Below are 26,568 nucleotides of genomic sequence, written 5' to 3'. Positions count from 1 at the left end.
GGCTCCTATAAATCATCTGTTGATTTATAACATTTTTTTGTGTTGCCATTTTTAGGAATTGTTGATGACTTGACAGCAGCTGGAGTAAGGTGTTTTGGTCCAACAGCAGAGGCAGCTCAGCTGGAGTCCAGTAAGAGCTTTACCAAAGCCTTTTTGGATCGTCATGAGATCCCAACTGCAAGATGGAAATCTTTTACTGATGCTAAAGCAGCATGTAACTTTATTAACAGGTAAAATTCTTGTCATTTTAGAAATATTTTTTTACAGCAATGTACAGCATGCTAGGTATTCAAAACAAACAGTCAGATGGCTACTAATGTATCGATACTTTTGGCTTTGACAGAACATCTGTAAAGGTGCAACATGACACTATCACACTGCAGTAAGTCTGATAATTAAACGGTTCTTATTTACTGCTCTTAAATGAAAATAAAGTTCAGTGTTCAGTTTTCAAGGAGAATATGGGACAAGTTGTTTACTTTTTTCAAATTGCTTACTGTGGAAACCCAGCTTGCAGGCTGATAGTCATATGTTCAGCCTTCTTTGTACCTTTTCTCCACGAATATAAATTCTGCATTGGAGACTTACTCAGCAAATGATGATCTACTCATCAGAATACAAACCAGATGACTCAGAAATGACACAACAGTAAATTATTACAAGGAAAGCAACCTTTCAGAACAGTAACAAAATTCAGTGGTGGGGAACAAACAGGAAGCAGAAATCCTTTACAGGCATAGCATAACAAGAGAAGCCTGTTTTTTACTTGTGTGTTATTCAATAAAGGTTAAACAGTTGCTGTGAAAACTGGTCAGTATTTTGATCTTTCAACTATTGAAATGTTCAAAAATGCCTGCAAAATATATCTGCAATACAGAGTGTTTACTGTTGAATCTCTCTTCTCTATCTTTGAAGTGCAAACTTCCCTGCTTTAGTTGTAAAAGCTAGTGGCCTGGCAGCTGGCAAAGGAGTAATTGTGGCTTCAAACAAGGAGGAAGCCTGCAAAGCTGTTACTGAAATCATGCAGGTGAGTAGAAATGTCATGCACTAACTGGAGGAGTTCACACACAAAATAAGTTGTTAACCACCTGAGAGTCTCAAAGATATTCTCTATTTCTATGTAACAGGAATTTTGCTAAAAGACTTCAAATCTTCTACCCATTATTTGGACAGCTATGAAGATCTGTCATATTTATTGCTTGAGGCAGAGTACGTTTTCTAGGCATAGTTCCTGTAGGCTAAAATAAAATCATTCTTAATGAAAACCCAAGTTTATTTCCATATGGATTTCTTTTTTTTTTTTTTTTGTTTGCCATTTGAGACTGGATCTTGCCAACCAACATCAGCTCACACCGCACTTAAATGTATACTAAAATTCCAGTGGAATTATTTCAAGTTAAGTGTATCTTTAGGTAGGATATTCAACAAATATATTAGGACCATTGAAATCTGAAAAGAAGCAAAATGAAGCAATTTCATCTGAACAGTTAGGAACGTACAGCTGGAAAATAAGACACATACAGGTCAGGTCCTCAGCTCCTCAGCTGATGTCAGCAGCATACATAGCATCTTACAATGCAGTGAAGCTGTGCTGATTCACAGGAGACACTGTCTGATGCCCTTGTATTTCAAGAGTCAGAATATAGGGTCTGCACTCATATTTTGTTGTGTGTGTATGGTTATTGAACAAATACGTGTGTTAACATGTGGCCCAAAGTCCTGAACAAAAGAAATGGATGTTAGAGAGTCTTACAGACCCACAAAATTATCCTGTCAGTGTGGGTTGGTTGGTCTTAATTGACTAAATATGCAGTCAGCGTTCAAACATTGCATCAGAATATGAAAATATCGCCCCCTGCTAATGTATTCTGTCAAATTGCACTTTCTTATACAGTAAAAGTTCAGATTACAGACTTGACAGTCATTGCCATTACTGTCAGTATCATGGGTGCAAACTTCAGAAAGTAGAGCAGGAGGAATTGCTCATAAGTCATAAATATCATCTACAATTTAAAAATACTCAAGCATAAAATCTGCATTTATGTAAGCGTAAACAGAAAACAGGAGCAAAGATTTTACCATTGCTGACATACCCAGGATGGAAAATGGAGTAATAGTCTCAAAACTGTGCTGCATTTTTGTTGCTGTATTAAAAATACTTTTTCTTGTTGCATTTTGAGTATTTTAAAATAACTGAAACGGAACTAATGAGATTTTGATTTTACTGTAGGATAAGACTTTTGGCACAGCTGGGGAAACTGTTGTCGTTGAAGAACTTCTTGAAGGAGAAGAAGTTTCTGTAAGTGCGCATCTCACTGTAACACTTTGATTATACCTGTTCTAAACTATTTAGGAAGCACTGTGTAAGTACCTACAGAAGGGACATATAAGATTTTATTACTTAAATTAAAACAGTTATCTGTAAATAAATAAAATTGTATTAATTAAAGATAGCTGTGTTAAGAATCAAACTTCCTGCAGCCTGTTAAAACAATTCAAGTTAAATAAAAATAACTCAAACAATAATCAACTGTTGCCACATGGGAAAAAAAAATCTAACCTTAAAAATTTTGAGTGTCATTGAGTGTGCAGTTCTGTGTTATCATTTCTCTGACAGCAAAGACAGTGTAAGATGTCCCTTCTCTTCCATATTGCTACCTTTTTGCTGCTGTTTGCCTAGTTACCTGTTTGTGAAGCTACAACCTAATGACCTTTTTGCAAAGAAGTCACTGCCACCACCTTGCATGTTTTCTGCGTTCAGGTTTAGAGCCCAGTGCCATTTGAATCAGTACAAGTAACAGGATGGCGAAGCACAGAGCAAGGCAAGGAGTGGTTGGAAGCAAGAGAGGATGGAGACTTTCTTTAATCAGCTTTGCTGATGAAGGGAAAAAGTTGAACTGCATCATGAGGGAGCAGTAAACTCCTTTGGAGCAAGGCAACAGTCAGCTCAAGACAGGTGCAGGCAGGATCCTCATTAACTGCTTTCGTTGCCAGAGAAATTGCAACAGGGAAGTGCACCCGGGGACGAACCATCGGGAACCAAAGGCTGTTGAATGATTTGACAGTGTTGATTTACTCTGCAGATGTGGAGAGAATGTTCCCTTCATTTTAAGCCGATTCAGCTCCTTCGTTTAAAAACGTATATCTGATTTAATTAGCAGAGTGTGAAGGAGAAAAGGTGAATTAGAGCCTTGGTTTTGAGGTGGCAGGGGAACTCGACATTTGCATCACACGAAGTAGAACAGCCAAGTATCAGCTCAGGTTCCTGAATACTGGAGCTGGCATTGATTTATGCTGGATGTTGTGAACATTCATCTTGGAGGTGGTGGTATTTATAAAGTAAGCCATCGTCTCCAACTGTTGCCAGTCTTTGCATAGTCTGGTTTCCTGCCTGATGTGAAGAAATTAGATGTGCAGATATTGGTCATCCTTATTCTTTCCTGCTTGTCTTGACCTTTTTAGGAACGGAGGGGTTATCCAGATGTTCATGCTCTGGTGGAAAATATGTAATGCTCTGAATTAGTCCTTAGAATACCATCCAACTTACTGTATTGTAACGAATAATATAAACACACAGTTGAAAGGTTTTTTTTCTATGATGACGGACAACAATGAAGAAAAAATACTGCTTGCCTTACCTGTCAAAATAATTCACCTTCTGCAAATTACTGTAGTTTTTAATATATTAATATTTTGGCATTTTTTTGGTTTTGTCTGGGAATCCTTGCTTGCTTTTTAATTGGCATTATAAAATGTTTTTATCTAGCAGTAGTCCAGACAGTGAACATCATCATCCAGTTACAGAAGATGCCAGCAGGCTTGTTATTATGAAGATATTGAGAATAAAAGCATCTGCTATATAAGTAATTTGTAAATAATTCAAAAGTGAATAGTTTTGTCAGCAAGGGAAAGGAAATCTTGAAAGGAACGTAATTCCTTCCTTCCGGTGCAGGAGGAAGGGAGGGGGAGGGAAGAAGTAGCTTCCCTTGTGGAGTATTTAATTTTTTTTTTTTTAACCTTTTTAGTATTTCTTTTCAGTACAACTACTGATGTTAACGTTATATTTTTTTTATGTTATATGAAAGTTAATTTCTGTAGGAAGGTCATATGAACTGAGGCACTGCCTCTTGAGAGAAAAGGGAAATGTTTGGAATACTGTAGTTTGTTTTATTAGGGAGACAGAATTTATACTCTTAAATATCCATTTGCAACACTGAAAATCAAATATATTTGCATTTTTTGCTCTTTGATTCTAATAATACCCTGGGGGTTTAATTATTCTCCTTGTTTTCTAGTGTTTATGTTTCACTGATGGAATCACAATTGCCCCCATGCCTCCAGCCCAGGACCACAAGCGATTAATGGATGGAGATGAAGGCCCTAACACTGGAGGGATGGGAGCTTATTCCCCGGCACCTCAGGTGAAAATGTATTAACAAGGAGACATTTTCCTAAAGCTGTACTACAGCTCTAGTACTGAAAGCATGTGTGAATTTTTAGTTCCACCATGATGACCAGGAAAGTGAAGAAAGCTGGCTCTTGTGGATGGAAAGAGTTGCCTAAAACAGACATAGTCGAGTAAAGTCCATAAGTTAAATTTGTTTCTCTAAAGAGGATATTTCTAATTAATTACTTTTAATTATAAAGGTGGAAGTGTTATTTCTGCAACCTTGTATTTTGATTTGGTTTTTAGGGGTTATGAAGTACTGATTGTTAGAGCTAAGTACTTAAAACTGTATTTTTATCTTGTGCCAAGCTAAGCTAATGATGCACTTAGTTCACTTACTATACTTCAAGTTAATTTGGTTTCTGTTTGGCAAGGAACTATTTGCATAAGGACTCACTTTGCTTTCTATTCACCTGTGCCATGGACAGAGATTTTTCTTTTTTTAAGTTCAAAAAAATGACAGGTTTTATTTGTCTAGGAAGCTATCAGTCTTGTTTATTGAATAAAATTTGATCATTGATCACTATACTTTCCAATCATGATTTGTCTTTGGGAGGCCTTATCTAAATGCCAGTCTGTCTGTGCAAATGGTTTGTTCCAGTGAAGCCAGCAGGATCGCTTGCCCATATAGATCTAAGCATGGAAAAGTGTCTAAAGAAATGCAGATGGTTATTTTAATGCTGGGGTATATTGTCTGAGGAGAGAGGAAAAAGTATTGGCTTTCTGTTGTATGAAACATTCTGGAGTAGCGAGAGACCATCCAAGCGTTCTGCTCGGCTCTTAAAAATGCTAGACGTCACAGTAGGCAAAGTTATGCATTCCCTTTTTACAGACGCTGTTTTCTCATCCTGTTTTATTAGATTTCTAAAGATTTACTGCAGAAAATAAGAGATACTGTTCTCCAGAAAACTGTTGATGGCATGAGGAAAGAAGGTGTCCCCTATTTTGGTACGTACAGACGTTTAGGGTTTTTAAGCATAAGGAGAATGACAGGTTTTTTTTTACTTTGTCCTCTTTATAGGCCTAACACACACTCTAAGTTAAGGAAGATAAATTTGATCAATGTGGAAACCGGTTTAGAGTCCTTGGAAACCAATGGATATCCTTTCATTCACAGTAGATAATCATAAAGTAAGGAAGAAATGAAAGGACATTTGAAAATAAGATGCAGAATTGTAACCACAACTATTTCTGCCTGATACATTTTTAACATTTCTAAAGTGTTAACATCCTACCTTTAAATTAACACAGGTGGCATCCTTTTTAACACTATTATGAATAGAATCAAAACACATGGCGTATGCAGTTGCTTAGATAGCTTTTTATATATTTTTTTATTCCAGGTGTGCTTTATGCTGGATTAATGCTTACCAAAGATGGACCTAAAGTTCTCGAGTTTAACTGCAGATTTGGTGACCCAGAATGTCAGGTGAGTTATTTTGTAGGTACATACACTTTGTCATTATGAGAGAAGTAAAGTCTGTTACCGTCCGCCATTTATTCTTAACTAACTTTTGAGTGAATAATTAGCTAATTGCACTAAGATTTAAAATATTTGGTTTGTTTATTCAAGACAGAAGGTCTGATATTAAATTGTTCCATTCCAGAGAAGATTTCAGCAGGTTATACTCAAATATGGGCCTTACAAGGGTAAGCTTGAGTGAAACTCAGCACTTTCCTATCTTTTCTGGAATGGAGTTGGATTTGTTTTTATTTCAATAAAGTAGTGAACACTTCTTTTCCCCACTCCCTGTTGACAAGTGGAACAAAACTCTTCATTTCCATTCTTCAGAACAGAATAGGGTTCTTTGGCTTCTGCCTTTTCCTCTCCATATGTAGTAGTTCTTTTTCCCATAGAAATTATCTTCGAGGAAGAGTATTTTTAAAGGTACATAGATTATGAACAATATGTATATATGTGTGAGAATGCAGTATATGAGAATACTTATGTTATTTTTACAGTTGCATTAGTATTTTTAAAAGTTCAGTGAAGGAAATGTAACAATATACATTGTTTTCTTTAATTTGCTAATCTGTATTTTTTGTAGGTAATTCTTCCACTGTTGAAAAGTGATTTGTATGAAGTTATGCAAGCAGTTATCAATAAAAAGTTGTCTAGTTCCATGCCAGTTTGGTTTGAAGACAGTGCAGCTGTGACGGTGGTCATGGCTAGCGAAGGGTATCCAGGAACATATCCCAAGGGTTTGGAAATAACAGGTAAATATAGCAGGAGAAACTACAGAAGTCTTGATTCCTCTCCAGCCCTGCCTTAATTCTCTCTTTTGCCAGATGAAGGTGAATTAGTGTAACCCAGATTCAAGAAACTTTAGACCTTGTGGTTAAGGGTCAGCAAGACAACTGAATTTTCACACATCAAAGTTTATTGGTAGTACATTCGTAGCATTTTCAAATCTCCACACCATATTGTTAAGTTCTGTAGCATTTCTTTAATATGTGTTACAGTAAAGTAGTTCTGGGCTGATCGCTGATTCTTATATAATGTTGATGCTGATAAGTTTTGTGGTCTCTGTCAGTGAAGTACAAAATCCAGCTGGAATTAGGTGTTGTATGCAGACATTTCAGCTAAATACTGTGTCTCTGATGTACAAGTAGAGACTGGTCTCTCCTCAAAATGTAGTTTTTACAAATGTATTTTCATTTCCCAGAATGATCAAACAGAATTTGGTTGTGTTTCTAGACACAGTCAATAAATGCTGAATATTTATTCATTTGTAATTTAATAAGAATGTTCTAATCAGTTTATTTTTCTGCATTTATTTTCTTAAATGGCAATCACAGGACTTCCTAAGGCTAAGCAGCTAGGATTGGAGGTGTTTCATGCAGGCACAGCCCTGAAGGATGGCAAAGTGGTGACTAGTGGAGGAAGAGTCCTTACCGTAACGGCTATTAAAGAGGATCTGATGACAGCACTGCAAGAAGCTAACAAGGGAGTAGCAGCCATACACTTCAAGGGTGCCATTTATAGAAAGGACATTGGTTATCGGGCTATAGCTTTCCTGAGACAATCCAGGTAGATATTTGAAATATTTGAAATGGAAATAACTGGTGTAAAAGGGACACTACTAGTTTACATTAATAAACTGATGTCGATATGCATAACTCTAGACAATTTTTAACTACCATACTTATGAGCAATATAAGCAAGACGAGCCAAGGAAGGAACAGGCTTTTTGATGGCTCTCATCCATGTCCTTATTCTCCCAAATCTGAGTTAAACTGCAGTGACGAGCACATAGGAGTAACTTGTGCTGTTGCTGTCTTTGTTAATGTCTGTTTTAGGGGGGGTGGTTCTGGTTCTTAGGCTCTAAACCATAGCTTTTACTATAGATTTGTGTTGTCCGTAAGTCTAATATTAATATAATGAAATGTATTTATGGACAAAGTTTGAGCCTTTTTATTGGTTCATTTTAGAGTCTGTAGAAATGGTTAAAATGGTCTTGAAACACCTACCTTTTGGGGATATGCATTTTAATAGAATAGCTGGCTAACAGGTCCTTCTTATTATTATTTTTGTTTTCACAGTATTCGGTTTAACAGTCTTGAGATGATGTGTGTAGGGTTTTTTTAAAGCTGTATGTTCTACTGCCTGTCTAATGTTATTCAGAACTTCTTTCAGGTTTTAGACTCATCTTTACCTAATGAAGCATATCTGCCTGCCTAGTCTCCAATTCACTCAAAGCATGGCTTTTGATAATAGGTTATTTTGCGGTCTATGAGGCGTATAGTGTCATTTTTGCTGACAGTGTATACCAATCAGTATATTGTAAAATTATGATCAATAAACTTACTAAATGAACAAGGGTGTTCGTATCTAGTCTGCTTTCTCTCTCAAGTACTGTGCATCTTTTGAGAAATTTATGTGAAAATGTGTAATTGGTATTTGTATCGTAGTAGAAAAGATCAAGTCATTGTGTGAGGCAAGAGAAGAAGATACTTTAATGAACAGTTAGTTGTCTAAATCACTGAGTTCATGGGCCATAGCCAGCAAGTTTCTTGACTGGAGCACCTGTATGCTGGGAGGATCCCTAGCTTATGAAAGAGACTCCTGGGAACTGTTTACAGGCAGCGCCGGTTTCACTGTCCTTGAGTCTGCGCCCACTTTTGCTCAGACATCCTAAAATTGGAAGAACAGACAGTCAGGCACGCTTTGCTTTGGACTCTGTGTTGCACACAGCTCAGAAAGGGTGATGGTTGGCTCTGTAAAGTGTGGGACATACCTCCTCTTGGCAGCTTTGCAGGATTAAGTCCTGTGTGTTTCACTTTGTGAAAACATCCGGAATATTTATTTCACAAAAAATATTGCAGAGCAATAAGAATCAAAGTAGATACCGTGCTTTTAAAAATAAGGTGAAAATATGATGAATGTTCATCATGTTTAGACTGAAAGGGCTTGACTCTGGTCTCTTGTTATTGCAGGCTAATATTTCCTTGAGTCTTATTCACAGGCTGAACAGCTGCTTCTTATAATTACTTTCCTCTTGCAAATTTATGAGCAGTGATATAATGTGAGTGCACATATCTTTGTATTTTCCTGATAGCACTGCTCTTTGGCCAGTCGTTTTATTTGTTCAGCAGTGCGTTTCACCCTTAGAATTTAAACTACTACTGAATCACATCAATAAGAGCGCTAAAATAGGTATGCAGCTAAAATAGGGATGCACCAGGTAGCCTGGTTCATGCCACCGGCAGTGTAGAAATAACAATTGCTTAACTGGAGTGAGATATGTTTAGTACAAATAGTAATTAAAAGCCATTAAACTCACTATCTCCAAAATTAAAGGGTCCCTCTGTAAATATATGACGGTACTTAATGTCCCTAGTCAGTTGTATGGATGGACAAGTTACACACACCAGTTTGTAGTAAGTGTGTTTTCTCTATTGTATGGCTGTATATAAAAAAACACCTGAAGCGTATGGGCATTTCTTTCTAGATTGCTAAAATGGACCTTAGGAACTTAAGTCTTTTTAAATAAACTTTAAAATAGGTACTTTAATAGAAAGTCCGTTTAAGGAAAAAAGAGGTGTGACTGGTTTTGTGGTGGGTATCATTCCAGGTGATAAGGAGAGGCAACCTTTAAGCTACAGTTATAACTTTCAAAGCATCCTAGAGGACTACTGATTAATGTGACACTTCTCTTTTGAAAAGCCAACTTGAGTTTGATCCTGCATGGTGCTGAGGTGTTCTGATTTAGCAGTGCATTTTTGTATACATTTTGTTTTAAGCATAGGAACTACACTACTGCCACCTCAATATCTGGACCAGGGATACAAACCTTGCAAAATCAGATCCATTATTCCACTTACTTGACCTTGTTGTTGGGTTTTTTTGTTTGCTTGGTTTTTATCTTGGTATTTGTCTGGATAGTGTATGACGTTGGTGCTCTGATGCTGTCTTCAAGATTTCTGGAAGTATGTAAATACTGCTTATGGCAGACTCTGTGGTGCAAATCGACTAAGTTTTGTTTCTTTGGTATAGTACTCCCTACCTTCAGGTATATGTGTGAGGTCAGGTTCCGAACAGCAAAAAGATTAACTTTTTAGCCATTGAACCTGCCTGAAATGAGTACTGTGATACTTCAAAATCATTTTATATGAGCAAAGTTACTGTACAAGCAGGAGAAGAGTGGTACTTGACAGCAGAATAGGATTCTGAATGGTTAATCCCCTTGTGATGCAATGATGTAAAGAAGTAAATATTACTTTAAAATACATGTTTTGCATTTAGGAACCAATTGCCATAATATTTTTTAACATTCTTTCAGAGGCCTGACTTACAAAAACAGTGGGGTAGACATCGCAGCAGGGAATACTTTGGTTCAGAAAATTAAACCTCTAGCTGCAGCCACATCAAGGTCAGGTAAGACTTGTGCCTTCTATTCCTGTTTCAGTCAGGTCATGGCAATGAAGCTTATCGTTTGATCTCAATCTTGATACAAAAGCTCATATTTATGTGTTCTGCGTGTTTCTAGATTACACAACAAGGAATATCTGCGGTAAGCAAATGCCTGTGATTTCTTCAAAACATAAGTCCTTACATTTACAGATTTGCATCCCCAAGTGACTCTAAACTATATCTCCTGAATGTCATGAATGTTACAGAATACAGTTCAGCATTCCAAAACGATAAATGCAAGCCAAAATCCTACCATTTGGTGCTGGTTTTGATTACATGGATTATTATTTCTTGCACAGTGAACTGTACAATTTTTGTAGATAAATTTTTAGAAAGGTGTACAAGATGTACATGTGTACAAGAATTCCTCAGAGATACTATCTATTACTTGAGGTAGATATGGAAAACACATCTTTTGCTTGGTTAAAACAGAATCAATTTGTCCTCTTTTTGTTGTAATCTTAGGCACATCTTGCTCTAGCAATTTCTTGTAATTAATTTGATAGATTTAAAATACCAGTCATGTATAATGACCCTTTAACTTCAAATTAACTGAGAACCTTCAGACAATATCAGATATACATAGAGAGGAAACTACACTCACATATGAGCAACTTCCTAGCATTCATAGTATTTTCTACTCATGTTACTCATTTTAGTTTTAAGGTTACCATACTTACCTATCATAACCAGTCTTAGGAGCAAGGAGTCTTAAGATACTCCAAGTAGCAGTATTAAGAAGGAGATTAAGAAGGACTTTCAGTTGGAAAATGTGTAGTTATCATGTTTTCCCAGAGAGCAGTGGGCTTCAATCTATTACCACAATTCCTTTTCTGTTTTTCAAAAAAATGCTAAGTGCAAGGGGGCAATATATCAGTCACAGTAATTATTGAATGTTCAATCACAAAGTTTTGGATTTTTAGCCTTAAGTAATAATGAAGAAATGAGTTAAAGCAAACTTAAGAGGATTAGGAGCTCCCGTGCCTCTGTGAGCAGGCTCTAAATGTCACAAAAAAGTTTCCTGGTGACAAAGCAAAGTCACGTTGGCAGACAACAGAGCAAATTTGTGTTGGAGATCCTGGAGAAACCCATGAAAGAACAAGTTTACAATTTTTTCCTGTTTTCTGACTGGCAGGCTGCAATGCGGAACTTGGAGGCTTTGCTGGCCTCTTTGATTTGAAAGCAGCTGGTTACAAAGATCCTATCTTGGTATCTGGAACTGATGGTGTTGGCACAAAACTCAAGGTAATGTGAAAATCCATGTAAAGGGAGGAAAATAGCACAGAAGGGAAAGTGTTTTAACAGAAAATATCAGTTGTCTTTCAAAAATACCTATTTGTATTTCTAGAAAGGGAATGAAACATGAAAATGCCCATCAGGCAAAAGAATTAAATACACATTTAACTTTAGCCATACTTGAAGTGTTGCTTAAAATAACTAATTTTTAATATTAATTATGTAATCAGAGACTCCGTTTCACTAAGGTAGAATCTCCACCCTCAAAAAGATTACTCATGGGGAAAAACATTTAATTATACGGTTTCTGTTGTGTTTACGCAAGCTGCAACGAAACCCTTTCCAGTTCAGTCCCCTTCCATAAAGTGCCTTTTGTACGTGCCAGTTAAGAAAGTAACAATTCCTAAAATTAAATGTTAGGAGAGGCTCACAGAGGTGATAATAAATGAAGCTGCTCCTCAAAAAGCATCTAGAGGAACAGCGGGATTTCTATTCCCCTTCTGGTGCAGACTCTCCGCGTGCGTTTCGGTTTCTCAGAGCTAACCAAGGGCTTCTCTCGCTGTGTTCTGCAGATTGCACAAGTGTGTAAGAAACATGACACCATCGGTCAGGACCTGGTTGCCATGTGTGTCAATGACATCTTGGCTCAAGGAGCTGAGCCCCTCTTCTTCCTCGACTATTTCGCCTGTGGCAAACTGGACGTTGAAGTGGCTCAGGGTGTCATTGCAGGAATAGCTGAAGCTTGCAAAAAAGCAGGATGCGCTCTTTTGGGTATGAACACTCTTCTTTGAAGAATATGAAAAATCTTATGCAATACCTTTATAATTGGTTTTAATGTGTTTGTTTTCCTACTCTGTTGAAGAATCTTAGAGGAGTGGAAAAAAAATCAAAGCGTCTTTGCTTTCGGAGAACATAATCTCTACCCATTGGAAGGAGACACTATTCTACAAATGTTGCCATTAGCTCAGGAAGTTGCATATTAATTTTTTCATGCGTATCTTTTCATTTAACTTTGTAACTATAACAGCTACCTAGAAAACTGACAATTAATGTATTTTAATTCTTTGTATTTTTCAAGTATATTTTAAAACATGCCAAATAGGTTTGTTTATTTTTATCCTTCATCCTAAAGGAAATCCTCAAGTTTTCCTCTAGAAAAAAAGATTTATATGTGCATGCACATGGCCCTGTGTGCATACATGTTATCCTTGGAACCTCTTGGCTGATTTTAACCAAATTTGACAGGAAAGGTCGAGATCTCACAATCTCACAGCTATTGTGTTCCCACAAATTTCAGAAACCTAGAAAGCCACAGAATGTCCTTATGCATCCAACAAAAGCTTCAGCTGGAGCTCACTACTTAAGACACAGAAGTTACCGCAAGACAGAAACATAAAAAAAACAGGTTTCATGAGTTACAAAACTAACAGCAAAATTATTTGTCTACTGAAGACTTGCCGAAGATTTATGTCACCAAGATGAGCATATTCCAACCTATTAAGACTTGAATTTGAACATTTTCCTTTTCAGCCCTATAATCAAGTACTTAATACATCTCACTAACAAATTATGTATGTATTCTGGTATACAGTAATATAGTTATCCATGAAAATGATACAATATTTCACTTCTTGACTCTTAAAAAATACAGCTTTAACACTGTTCAACTCAAAATATTTCTAGGTCATTATTTTGTATTATTCTTTAATTTATAAAAGGAGTACAACACAGGGTTAAATTTTAAAACAATGAAACCCAGAAAGTTCAGTTTCCTCACATAGTTTTTGGTTTTCCTTCATTTTTTGATAAAAACAGATGTGGGGAATTACCATGATTTTTCAAAAAAGACTTTTAATTTGAGACTAAAAATGATGGTTCAAGTGTCTTACTTTAGGAACCGCTTTATAACTGGTAATACAGTAAATCTGTCCTTTTTTCCAATTCTTTAAGAAATTTAGCAGCAGAAGTCTTTTCTAAGTGAGAGTGTGTAATTTTGAGATCATTTACAAGCTTTGAACTAAAGGCTATTTATGTTCTGGTTTAATTTTTTCTGCATGAACTCGTAGTCAGCTTTATATTTGACTTAAGGTGTTTTCTCAGTTTATCAAGTATAATCAAACCATTCATCCTTCAGCATAAGTACATGTTATGTGAAATCTCTCTATGAAATTACTTACTGAAATGTCAAGATTTTATTTCCAATTGGAAGACTTTAAAATATCAAAGGTCTTTGGACGTTGTAAATTAATTACCAGAGCATAATTTCTCAAAATTGTAAACGGGTTAGCAAATATTTTTTTTTGTGCTAATATAAAAATAAGTCCGAACTCATAAATAAAACAACCATGATTTGTTCTCCAAATTTCTGGCACTCTCAGAAGAAGAGGGACAGAGATGATGCAGTAACTCTGAACCTAAGAAGGAAATGCTTTTCTCTAGCCTGGATCATCGAAATAAATTTCAGATTGGGCTCCAACTTCACACATTTATTGCACTGTGCATGCACGTAGCATGTAGATCTGTCTTTGTATAGTATCATCTCATAAAAGGCTCGTTTGAAGCATGTTGCTAAGTTCCTACCTTGCATTTTTGCAATAGCTGAATATTCGGCTCAGCTGCCCTAAGCTCATCACACCACTTGATAGTGAAGGTACTTATCTACATGCTTGATTTTGCACAAACGTTATTAAATACCTATTTAAGCAGATATATTTAAGCAAATTAATTTTGATTTTAAAGTTGGTCATAGTAATGTAGTGTGGAAACCTCAAAAAGCTTCCAGAGAATCTAGTATGTCAAGCACAAGAGCAGCTTCCACCATCACTTAGATAAATTTGGAGCCCCTTCAGGGACACTTTCCAGAAACAGAAGAATTTTGTATTGAATGAAACCTGGTGAGTGCAAAAGACAAACAAGACAATACCAGTCAGCGTGTTGGGCAGGGGTCATAATATAATGGCAACTTTAATCATCGTCAAGTTGTTTTCTTGTAGACATTGTGACCAGCGGAGGGGTTTGAAGGAGAATAATGAGATGGCTGTGAGGATGGCTGGGGAGAGTTTCTCCCCGAAATGAGGGGAGAGTGTGAAGATGCCTATTTGGAAAACTTTGGAGCGAGCAGCAAATGCTCATTTCATGTACCAAACACAGCGAGTTGCCCTCTCTAGACTGAATTGAGACCGTGGCAGGTAGAACACAGGTCTTCAACAATGAAGACCATCAGCTTATACCTGAAGGGCAGTAGGGTAGCCCAGATGGTATGTATATATAGAGAGAATGCTGTCTGAGCAGTGCTGTGCATTTCTGTGCAAGCTGGGAAAATTACCTTTTCAGACTGCACTCTGAATGAGGTCAGCCAGATAAAACGTGGTTTTCAGGACAAAATGAGAGGATGTTCTAATAATCAGGATATAAGATAATAGCCTAGACAACAGTTCATCTGCACAGATGGGTACAAAAGGCCCTCTTTTAGAGGTGTTTGCCCAAAACAGTCTATAAATGTTAGATGTTCAGAGCTGGCATGATAATGATGGCCAGATTGTGGGCATCGGTGGCAGGCAGGATAGCACTATGTACAAAATCTTTATGAAGGCAAGTGAGACTAATAGCTACGTCGTTCCTCTGATGTCCTTGTATGAATTTCTTGTATCTCTTGTATCTTGTAGGTTTTTCATGGAGAATAGTAAACCTGGCAGAAATTTGGAAATATGAAGCACTAAATATATGCTTTGATTTTAAAATATGAATGTGCAGCAATTTGATACTGGTTGTCAGAGTGAGAGAGGAAATGTTCTTCCGCAGTTTTTTATTGCTTGTTCAACTGAAGGGCCTGTGATGACAAAAATGTTTTTGGTTTTAATGTTTGTTTATCTAATTGAGAAACCTAGTCTGTTAATGCCTTATGAGTTTAAAACTTTGAAAAGTTGCGTGCCTACTAGTCCCAATGGTTTTCCAACATCTCCTTTCTCTTTTTTCGGTTCCCATAGGAGGAGAAACTGCTGAAATGCCAGGCATGTATCCACCCGGAGAGTATGACCTGGCTGGCTTTGCTGTTGGTGCAGTGGAACGAGGGCAGATGCTGCCCCAGCTGGAGAGAATTGCTGATGGAGACGTGGTTATTGGAGTAGCTTCTTCTGGGGTTCACAGCAACGGGTACAGCCTTGTAAGGAAGATTGTTGAGAAGTCATCGTTCGATTTCTCTTCTCCAGTTGGTGCCTCTGGTGATCAGACATTAGGTACCATTTATAATGCAGTTTCTCACATTCTAACTTGAACTTCTGAACAGACAAATGCCACACAATTGTTTTGTCTATGCCTTTGCTTTTGTAACTTTCTGAGGCACTAAAAGAATTACTCCCTACCTTAACATGTTCTCACCTTTTTTTTTCCTCTGAATTACATATGCAGGAAAGAAATTAAGGGAGGGGGATAAATGACTGATTGTATCCTAAAAAAGGTAGAACATTGCGTTTTTCTCTGTAGTACAATGCTTATTAGTATCCAGCAAATTAATATTTTGAGATTTCATCAATTCTGTATCAATTAATATTTCTTTCTGTGCTGTAACTGGTCTTCTTTCCTCTTCTTTCGTCTACAGGAGATCTCCTGTTAACCCCAACTAAGATCTACAGTAAGACTCTGTTGCCCGTCCTTCGCTCGGGCCATGTGAAAGCCTATGCCCACATCACTGGAGGGGGCTTGCTGGAAAACATCCCCAGAGTTCTCCCAGAGTCCTTTGGTGTCGTTTTAGGTGAGATAAAAAGAAAATCTGTAGAAATATCTGCATGTTAATATGGATTGGGGGAAGATGTGTACATGGGGCCATGTCAACTGACTTGCAGTGTAACAGCTAGACTTGCTTGTCTAGATATAAGTTTGCTTTCTTTTCACTGTTGCTGAATTTCTCCTTGTGCCTGAAACAAAGCCAGTCAAAACACTCTGTAGTCTTGAGACTGCTGCCCATTGAATTCACTTCCCCTGATGGTGTTTTGGATTGGATTTGTTTGGAAACTCTATCCGTACTTGCAAAACAAGAACAACTTCAAAAGCATCCCAAAGTTATCTGTCACCATTTGCAATAACATGCACAATTATTGCTAAATAAATGACGCTCGTGAAGTCTTTGATTGGCATTCAGCTACAGTTACCAGCTCAAGTACGTCTCATGATATCATACCTTAATTAATCCACACCACAATCTCATCAGGTATGCTAGAAATAGTATTTAACTTACAGAGAAAACATAGTGTAGGAAGGTAAATTAATTACTGTAGCTTATGCAGCGTTCATTGGGTTGTACAATAAAATAAGGGAACTAATACTGAGTTTTGCACTCCAGAACTGCATGTAAGTCATTCTTCCACTTGTCATCTAAACAGTGGTCCACAGTGGACACTACTATATATAAATGGGGATGATACCATTTTAAGTATAACATGACGAGAAAGAAACGTACTGTCTTGGAAGTTCCTTTACAGTAGCTTGTCCATAAGCATTTCTCGTGCTGCTGTAAATCATCCTTACCTTGTTGGAACTGGGGGCACTGTGAGACTTCTGTGATGGTTTTTAAGGCTATTGTTCTGGTACAATAGTTTTTCTAGAAGCAGAGTTGTCACCTTCAAAAAGAGGATTTTCCAGAGACTGCCTCAGAGCCTGTTTTGAGTTACTGATTAATGGATTGCAGTGGAGCAATATGATTAATTTCCTCCCAGAGAGACACTTTGTATTTCCAAGCCTTGTTCAGTAAGGAAGGAAAAAACCATCCTGTTTCCATGCCTGGAAGCCAATTTCACTCAAGCTAATGCTGCTGTGGGACTTAGTCTGTGCATTCCATCCAGATCTTGCCTCTTAATGCTCTAATAATTTTAGTATTTGTCCATTGGTAGTGATTTCCACTCTTCACTTGTATTTTCAATTCTCTTCAGATGCTCTTACCTGGAAGATTCCTGAAATCTTTTGCTGGCTCCATAAAGAAGGGAACCTCTCTGAGGAGGAAATGACCCGGACATTTAATTGTGGGATTGGTGCTGTCTTGGTAGTTCAGAAGGAGCTGGCTCAGCAGGTCCTCAAGGACATACAGAGACACGAGACAGCCTGGCTGATCGGAAAAGTTGTCTCCATACAAAAAGGTTATTAGATTTTTATTTTCCTTTCAAAAAGAATTGCAGATCTAAATTCCTTAGCTGGTGAGTCTCCATGGAGGTTAGCTGAAAATCCCTTAATTGGCACCTTCACGGTGCACAGGGTATTAAAACGACAGTCCTCACGACTTCAGTCTTAGTTCATGTCCTTAGCAATGTCGGATGTCACCAGAACTATAAATAAATAATGAGGAGTAAAGCAGTGCCACTAATCTCTTTTCATGGGTACTTTTCTCCTCTCTCTGTTTCTCCCTTTATTTACATGTTGTTGTTTGTTTTTTTCCCTCTCGTACACATTCAGGCTCTGCCCATGTTAAAGTCCATAATCTGCTTCGAGCCTTGCAAGCAAATAGGTCACTGTCTGTCCACAGCCATATCCAAGGCAAAATCCAGGCAAACAAAGTGAAGGTTGCTGTCCTTATCTCTGGAACAGGTGAGAGTTATATTCTTTACTACAGTATGAAACAGGCTATTGAAAAAGGAACTTCAGCTCAGATTTAAAATCTCTGAAGTCCTTGTAATTCTCCATGGAAGCTCTGATAGGGTTCTAACAGGCAGAATAGATTTTGCCCTTGGATTAATTTCAGTCACAAACAGAGTGATCTTTAACCTCTGCTGCAAACTGACTATGAATTGCACCTGTGTTCATTTTATCTACAAATTTCTGCACGTCTCCAGATTCAAGCAACCACTGCATTGCACTATATCACAGCATTATATCACAAATAGATCAGAATTTCTTGGTGCTATATAGGCACTCCCAGTGTTTCCAGTATTCTCGCTTGCTAAGAAGTAGACCATCATTCCAATTCCCTCACTTGCTAAGAAGTAGACCATCATTCCAATTCCATAAATTACAGTTTACAAATGTAATTGCTCGTAAAAGCTCTGTAGCCTCCAGCTGTCAAATTTAGTTCCCAGTAAGATCAATTAAAAAAGGATTACTGCTAACATCAATGTTTTTTGGATTGGGTCTCACCCACATTGCTGCTTATCTAAAACCTCTTCTAGCTATTAACTATATTTATCGTCCAGGAACGACTTGATAGTCATGAATTATTTTTTCACTCATAGGCACAAACCTGGAAGCCCTCATAAATAGCACAAAAAAGTCCACCAGTTTCGCACAAATAGTTCTTGTTGTTTCTAACAAAGCTGGTGTGGAGGGGTTAAGGAAAGCTGAAAGAGCTGGTATTCCTACAAGGGTAAGTATTTCTCGTATTTTTAAAATTAGCCTTCATTAGCTCTGACTACAGCATGAAGCTACTGTGAGATAATGAGTTTTACTACGGTAAGAGATGGCTTGATAGGATGCCTTAGCTTTTACTTTTTGGTTTGTAATGAACCTGTGCCCTTGGGCAAACTACCTAACATGGGAAGCAAAATACTTCCTTTTCTCCTTCTCAGAGATGCTGCTATCAATCCTGATGGTTTTGGGAACAGTCATTATATAAAACCAGCGCAAAACTTCCACAATTACAGTTTAAACTTTGCCATTTAATTAAGTGTAGTGCATTTGCACTAAAGTAACAAGCTATTTTATCTGAATTTAATTTTAAAATTACATGCTAAACAGACATGGTAGTTTATTTGAGTGAAATAGAGGTCAAACTCAGTGGGACCTTCCACTGACCCCCTGGGCATTGCCTCAGGCTCTCCAGGATTCATTCAAAGCAACCCATGTTTCCCTCAGTGTCACTGGATCCAGTGCTCCATTGCTTTGCCTTTCGTGCAGCCATTTGCATTACAAATGTGAAATGCTACTGTTCTGACTTAGGAGCATTTTACAGTCACTTTTCACTGATAACTGCCGACACAGGGAAGATTTGGGCCCAGTGCAAGCTTTGCTATTAACTTGAGTATTATCTGAATCTGATCGTTAGCGCTGCTGTGTCTTCTTTGGGAGCATGGGAGCACACAAAGGTCACGAGTAAATATGTCCGTGGTATGCAGGGGAAGAACAAACACATAATGAGGGGAAAAATACAGTCTTGGGGAGCTGATGGTCTCTGTGGTTAAGATGGAGAGTGAGTGGTGACACAGAGGCACTGGGGAGTACGTGCTGTGCCGGTTATTACCTGGTCGTTCATAGCAGAGTTCAGTCCAGTGCTGAGCTGGGCTCTATTTCCAGTGCCTTCAGATACCTTTTCAGCTAACCAGTTCTGGTTTTTCAGAACTACTTAGTGATATTTAAATGCACCACCGTGGTAAATCCGGTCAGAATCAACAGGTGTTTTTATTTAAAAGGCTGTGGATGTTTGAAGTACACAGCCTTCTTCCTGCTTAAATTAGGGAATGTATCCTGGATGGAAATTACACAACTCAACTATATTGAGAAGGGGCTGTTTTGCAGTAGGTACTGTTTTATCATCTTGTGATCGGCCTTTCCTTCAAGGTTTTGTGATGTAATTGTCAGCAAGGCTCAACTGCTTAAAACTATTGAAGGCCTTAAATTGAGTGAAATCATTCTAAGACTTTAGGTTATCTTAATGACCTACATTTGTAGGTTGTTAAATTGTGTCCAAATGCTGGCACCTTCAGCTGTGGGCCTAATCAAATAAAACTCGTATTTATTCTGATGACTGTTCTGTGTGAATAGGAATAAAGACTGCATGTTTGTCTGTTCGCTGCGTGTGTCGATTAATTGCTCTTCTTGCTGTGTATGCGCACCCAACTCAACCCCACATGGAGATTTACTTGTTTTTTGTTTATTACTCCAGGGTGCCATTTCATTGTGCTCTTAAGGCATTTAGATTAAATTAACACCGTGTCCATATTTCTTTGTCTTTTGGGTTATCACAGGTTATTGACCATAAATTGTACGAAAGTCGCACTGAATTTGACAGCGCGGTTGACAAAGTCCTTGAAGAATTCTCAGTTGAACTGATCTGCCTGGCTGGATTTATGCGAATACTGTCGGGTCCTTTTGTCAAAAAATGGGAAGGTAAGGACAGCATAGTAGTGTATGCATTTAAAAAAAAAAAGTAATTTTATAACTTATCCTCAGGAAAAAGAAATGTCGAAGTGTTCACAGTGTCTCCATTCTGGTCATCTTGTACAATTTTTCCAGGTCTTTGTTAGAGGCTGATAACACCTCTGCCTCCTTCAGTGGTTTCTCTCCTTCCCCCAGCTGTTACATTCTTATTCTTATCTCTTTCTGTTTCTTTTAGGGAGTCCTGAGTCACACAGAGGCAGCTGCTCTTCTCACTGTTTGCTCTACTTTGGGTTCAGTTGCGGTTACTTAAAGTAGTTCTTGCTCATACCAGCTACAGACTGGTCAGCCTATGCATTGCAGCTCTCCGGGTGGCCTTTGTTGTTCATATGGTGACTTCTGTGTTACCCTGGGTGTGTCTATGACACAGAACTTTTACACCTGAACTACTTTTCAAACCTCTTTTTAAAAAATCAGTGGAGCAAAACAGACATTCCTAGGAGGCAATTGATTTTATGCCAAAGCTGTGAACTGAATTGTTTTTCTTTCTCTCCATGCATTATGGAGTGCAGAAGACAAAGATGTGAATCCCAGAACGGTCAGGGTTGGAAGGGACTTCTGGAGATCATCTAGTCCAACCCCCCTGCCTGAGCAGGTCACCTACAGCAGGTTGCACAGGACAGCATCCAGGCAGGTTTTGAACATCTCCAGAGTGGGAGACTCCACCACCTCTCTGGGCAGCCTGTTCCAGTGCTCTGCCACCCTCAAAGTAAAGAAGTTCCTCCTCATGTTTAGATGGAACTTCCTGTGTTCAAGTTTGTGCCTGTTACCTCTTGTCCTGTCACTGGGCACCACTGAAAAAAGACTGTTCCCATCCCCCTGGCACCCTCCCTTTAAGTATTTGTAAGTATTGATAAGATCTTCCCTCATTCTTCTTTCCTCTAGACTAAAAAGACCAAAGTCCCTCAGCCTTTCCTCATAAGAAAGATGCTCCAATCCCTTAATCATCTTAGTAGCCCTTTGCTGGACCCTCTCCAGCAGTTCTCTGTCCTTCTTGAACCAGGGAGCCCGGAACTGGACACAGTAGTCCAGATGCGGCCTCACCAGTGCAGAGTAGAGGGGGAGGATGACCTCCCTCGACCTGCTGGCCACACTCTTCTTGATGCACCCCAGGATACCACTGGTCACCAGGGCAAATTCCTGGTGGTCTATGCTGTAGACAGCTGTAGTTAGATGAGAGGAAGCCCTCACTATGAGAGGTGTGTTCTGAGTAGACTATCTGTGTAGAGGATGGAAAAGAACTTTAGTGCAGAAATCTTGCGCAAATAAAGGATGAGCTTGGTTCTCTCTGATTTAGGGACAGAGCACTTCCAGTGCTGATGATCTCCCTGCACAGTGCAGGACTTGCGTTACAGGTATGACTGGCCCGAAAGCAAAAGCAAGACTCTCTTCAGTACAGCTTAATTCATTTTTAAAATGTCGAGCACTAAATTGAGCTTGAAAACAGATACCTACCTGAGCTCTGACCAAGAGTATCACTCAGTTTGGTCTTAGATGTGAGCTCAAACATTCAGTTCGGGTCGGGGATCTGTGCCAGCTAACAGGAGCGTACTGTAAAACTCTGACCCAGCCATGCACTGACTAGCTTAAATTGTCCAGGAGCAATCAGTTCTTGTTGCTGCTCTCTTAAAAGTTGTTACCTTTCTTTTCTCCGGCAGTCACAGGGACATAGAGTGTGAAGTTAGTTGTGAAACTCTCTTTCTTGCTTAATGGCCCTGAAATGTTGATATTGAATGTTAACATAAAGGACAGATTAAAAGCAAAACAAAACAAAGCCAAGGAAACAGAAAGCCACTTTCCTTTAGAACAGTTTCTGATGACACAGTAATGAGAAACTGGGGAAACAGACAGAAGTGCAGAGTGTTGTTTTCAGCTCCCTGTCTCCAATACTTTTTTTCTCAAGCAGCAGGCAGGGAGATGCTGATGTTTAAAAAGGGGTATTTCTGAGATATTGTTGAAGATCAGTAGATACATTTGCCTCTTTAAGTTGCACGGGTCAATATCTGCACGAGTTATTGCAGTGAGAGTGCAGGTTTCCTATCATGCTGCCAGAAATGGCCTTCACTTGACATTACAAAATCATAAGCCTCTATTTTGGTACACTGCTGCCTCCGCCAGCATATGTCAGCTCAGTCTCGCTGCTTGGCATTTAGGTGGTGTTCAATGAATCCTGATGACATACAGTCTTCCTAAACAGGAGGCATGCAGAGACAGTGTGGGCGTAGCATACTGTGATATAAATAGTATCGATGGCCACTTTTTTTTTATCCTCTAAGGATTTGTACTGAATCTAAGAGAAGATCTAGGGCTGTCAAGCGCCTTTTGCCTTCACTCGCGTCCAAAATGGGTAGGAGGAGTTGTCACAGACACATGAAGAGCAGACAGGGGAAGTCTGCCAGAAGAATGAAGGTTTTCTCGTGGTTTAACCGTCACATTGCTGTAGCAGTGAGGCCCTGAGGTCGAGACAGCCACTCTCTCCTACTGTAGAGCTAGGTAGGAACTCAGGCATATGCTCTCTCTTTTAAGGGAAACATAAGGTACAGGCTTCCCTGGGTTACAACCATGGTCGCACCTGGTTGAGTGTTAGAGGTTACATTATCAATTTCAGGATCCCCCAGCCAACTTTCCGTGTGGAAAGTAGTAGTGGTAGACAGATGCTTTTCGGAAGGGCAGAGAGAAGGGCTCCTATAAGAGCAGCTGTTGTCTTTTATTAAGCCAAAACAGGTGTGGAGGAAAAGTCCAGGCTAAAGAATTTTTGCCTTGTCACAGGGGTCTGTTACGTCATTTGAAACTGCACTGAGTTTCTTCTGGGTGCTGAGTTTGTAAGAAAGAGGATTGTGCTTGTGATCAAAGAAGAGAAGAACAAGACGCTGAGGGAAAGGACAGCTACATCAAAAAATTCATCATTATTAGTCACTGGAGAAATATGCTTTAGCCATGCAATTAATTGTAACTTATTGCTGCCTTTGATTTTTCTGAAATAGTGAGACATTGTGGAATGCTTTGGGCTGGTTATCTGTCAGCATCATCAAAAAACAAGTGCACGTGAAAGTAATGAAAAATCTTTTTCACAAATATATTGTGTTCCTCTGTTGATTATGGTACTTTGAACACTCTGGTAAGGCTGAATGCTAAAAGACAATGACCTCACTTATAATTTTCCAGGAAAAATACTGAACATCCACCCATCACTACTGCCTTCTTTTAAGGGAGCAAATGCCCACAAATTGGTGTTACAAGCTGGAGTCCGAGTCACAGGCTGTACTGTACATTTTGTAGCTGTAAGTACCTCCTTGCCCCTGCTTTAACTCTATAACTGAGCAGTCTAAAGATTTTTCACCTCAGAACTTGCTTGGAACACTCTTATACCATTACATTTGATTACATTTTCTCCTTTGTTCGTTCATAACATTATTAGACAATGTAGTGCTTTAGTTTGCTGTCCCTGGAGAAGGAACTGGAAATGAATAGTCTATACTGGGAGTTTAAGCTTTACCTAAATTAACTTCTTCCCTAAACATCGCACTGCTGCCTTCTACCAGTTGCAGTGCAGGTACTAGTTCATGGAAGGCCTTGGCTAACCCAAAATCTTGATTACTTCACAGCACTAACTTAGATTTTATCATACAACCTTCCTTATTCATTTCTTTCAAGAAAAAGGAAAAAAAAACCCCAACATTGGAAATGGCACAAGGAGCTTAGATTTGTTAAGAAGTAATCAAATGCTTGTGGAAACAGAAAAACTTAACAATTTATGTTAGTCAAAAACTAAGAGAACAAAAACCAGAGATCTCTGACTTGGAAGATGCACATTTTTATCAGTTCAGGGAGCATTTTTTCCATCTTGTTGAGTTCTCAGGCTTGACAGTAGCTAGTCTCCCCTTCTCTGCTGCATTCTTCAAATTATCCTCCCCCTTTCCACTGCTCCTGAAATCTGTTCTCATGATTTTTGCTTTCTCTGGGAAAAAGGGACAAAAGCTATTTTTCCAGATAGAAGGAAAAAAGGCATTCCTTTCTCCATGATATGACTTAGGGTTTCTTCTCTGTGTGTCAATGTACTGAGAAACAATAACTAATCAGCAGGGATCTGCCTCATTAGCATGTAAAAGAAAGATCTGCTGGGTCCTGTAGTCCTGCTCTGTGCCAAGGCTTGGCTAGTTCACTCTTCTGAATTGAAATGTCATCATTTTGTCCAATTTAGCCTATCATGTCCCCAGTTAACATGGCTGTTGTTGTTTTCTTTAGCAGAAATGTTACTCGCTGGTGTTCTGCCTACCTTCTCCTTGTCTTTGAACCCTACGCTTCTGCTGGTTCCTCACAGCCCAGCTTGAGTGCCAGCTTCTTTCCTGCATTCCTCACATTGGCCCCAAATTCATGTTTCCTGTAATGACATAATGATAAACAGATCTCTGAGGCAGCTGGATTACATTCTGTGTCGTTCAGCTGGGCCCCCCTCTCTGTCCTCTTTCAACCATACAGACTTTCTGGCTATTGCTTTTACAGGAGGAAGTTGATGCTGGAGCAATCATTTTCCAAGAGGCAGTTCCAGTTAAGATTGGTGACACAGTGGAGACCCTGTCGGAAAGGGTGAAGGAGGCTGAGCACCGAGCCTTCCCAGCTGCCCTGCAGCTTGTCGCCAGCGGGGCCGTACAGGTCGGGGAAGCCGGCAAGATCTACTGGAAGTAGGAGCAGCACATCCGTGAAGGTCCTCAGGTGGGACAGCTGGGGTGCCTTAGTTGATAAAAACAGAGGTCACAGCCTAATAACGCGCACACTGTATTCTCTTCACAAAGTGTTTTCAACATAGAGGTCATGTTCTCACTCAAATGGTTAAAAGATTTGAAGTAAAATCTGGAGAAAGCCACAAAAGGGAGTATTAAGGCAGGGGGCTGTTCTTGGCAGTTTCATCTGTGGCTCCGTTACATGCTTCCTAATTATAATCACTTCCTTGGCCAACATTTCGGTTCTCAATCAGTTTCTCAACAAACAAAACAAGATTCAGTTGGTAACAGAGAGATCTGAGCATCTCTGAGATTGACTGAGGAACATCAGTATTGCTCTCTAACAGACCAGATGGGCTGTAACAAGGGATTGATTCTGTGAAGTGTTTGTGAGGAAAAGTAATGGAACTAGTACAATGGAAGAGACAGCTAAAGGCAAAAAAAACTTTACTCATAAAAATCTCTAGCCAAAAGAAGAAAAACTGACCTCCCAAAACACCAACTATTCTTACAGATAATGAAATGGATTTTTTTTCCATATAGTTTCTGTTTTAATGCTGGTAGATCTTGTCTGGCCCAGATTCTCTGGACATATCCTGTAATTTCAAATATTGGACCTGCTCTCAATCAGATGCTAAATAGAATTAAATGTCTGCTGACCATTTGCCTTCAAGCATCTGCATGTGAATCCACGTATGAATTCCCCTCAGAGATTTGTTCTGAGCCAAAAGAGGAGTTGGCTTTTTTTGAATGAGCAGAAAGGGAGGTAGGACTAGATACAAAATGTGTTTTTGGCTTGTGAGACATTCTTCAGAAATTCTGCTGAAGTTAAGTGCCTTTGTTATTGGAACAGTATTTTCACCTGGAATAATACTGATGGAAACCCAGCAAATGTTATCATTCTGAAAACAATTAGGTTTTTTACACAGATGAACTCTTGTGAAAAAGCACCTGGCTTTCTTTTAATGTTCTAGCATAGCTGTGAAAACATTTTGATGTATTTACTAAAATAATCAGTTTTCTCCCATACAAACCAGAAGCATCTGACTGAAGCTGATTATGTATGTTTTAGAGGTCCCCTTTAATACGGGGAAAGGTAATTTGTATTCTGTGCACTG

General features: G+C 38.8%; 1 protein-coding gene across 1 annotated transcript in view; it reads left to right on the top strand.

The window, feature by feature from the left end:
• Window positions 1-26,568, top strand: part of GART (phosphoribosylglycinamide formyltransferase, phosphoribosylglycinamide synthetase, phosphoribosylaminoimidazole synthetase) — a gene marked incomplete at its 5' end in the record, with an annotated part of 31,569 nt that extends 5,001 nt beyond the window's left edge. The window contains 19 exons of the mRNA XM_082498683.1: window positions 56-230; window positions 916-1,027; window positions 2,231-2,299; window positions 4,296-4,421; window positions 5,308-5,395; window positions 5,791-5,876; window positions 6,496-6,664; window positions 7,247-7,478; window positions 10,231-10,325; window positions 11,497-11,606; window positions 12,170-12,368; window positions 15,584-15,832; window positions 16,195-16,347; window positions 17,522-17,725; window positions 18,039-18,170; window positions 18,812-18,942; window positions 20,540-20,681; window positions 23,895-24,010; window positions 25,233-26,568. Of these exons, the coding sequence (XP_082354809.1) occupies window positions 56-230; window positions 916-1,027; window positions 2,231-2,299; window positions 4,296-4,421; window positions 5,308-5,395; window positions 5,791-5,876; window positions 6,496-6,664; window positions 7,247-7,478; window positions 10,231-10,325; window positions 11,497-11,606; window positions 12,170-12,368; window positions 15,584-15,832; window positions 16,195-16,347; window positions 17,522-17,725; window positions 18,039-18,170; window positions 18,812-18,942; window positions 20,540-20,681; window positions 23,895-24,010; window positions 25,233-25,415 (2,771 nt within the window). The 3' untranslated portion in view covers window positions 25,416-26,568. The remainder of the gene's footprint in view (window positions 1-55; window positions 231-915; window positions 1,028-2,230; window positions 2,300-4,295; window positions 4,422-5,307; window positions 5,396-5,790; window positions 5,877-6,495; window positions 6,665-7,246; window positions 7,479-10,230; window positions 10,326-11,496; window positions 11,607-12,169; window positions 12,369-15,583; window positions 15,833-16,194; window positions 16,348-17,521; window positions 17,726-18,038; window positions 18,171-18,811; window positions 18,943-20,539; window positions 20,682-23,894; window positions 24,011-25,232) is intronic.

This window comes from Vanellus vanellus, assembly GCF_965231255.1.
Source record: "Vanellus vanellus genome assembly, chromosome: 1".
NCBI lineage: Eukaryota > Metazoa > Chordata > Aves > Charadriiformes > Charadriidae > Vanellus > Vanellus vanellus.
This window is presented reverse-complemented; position numbering and strand designations above follow the sequence as displayed.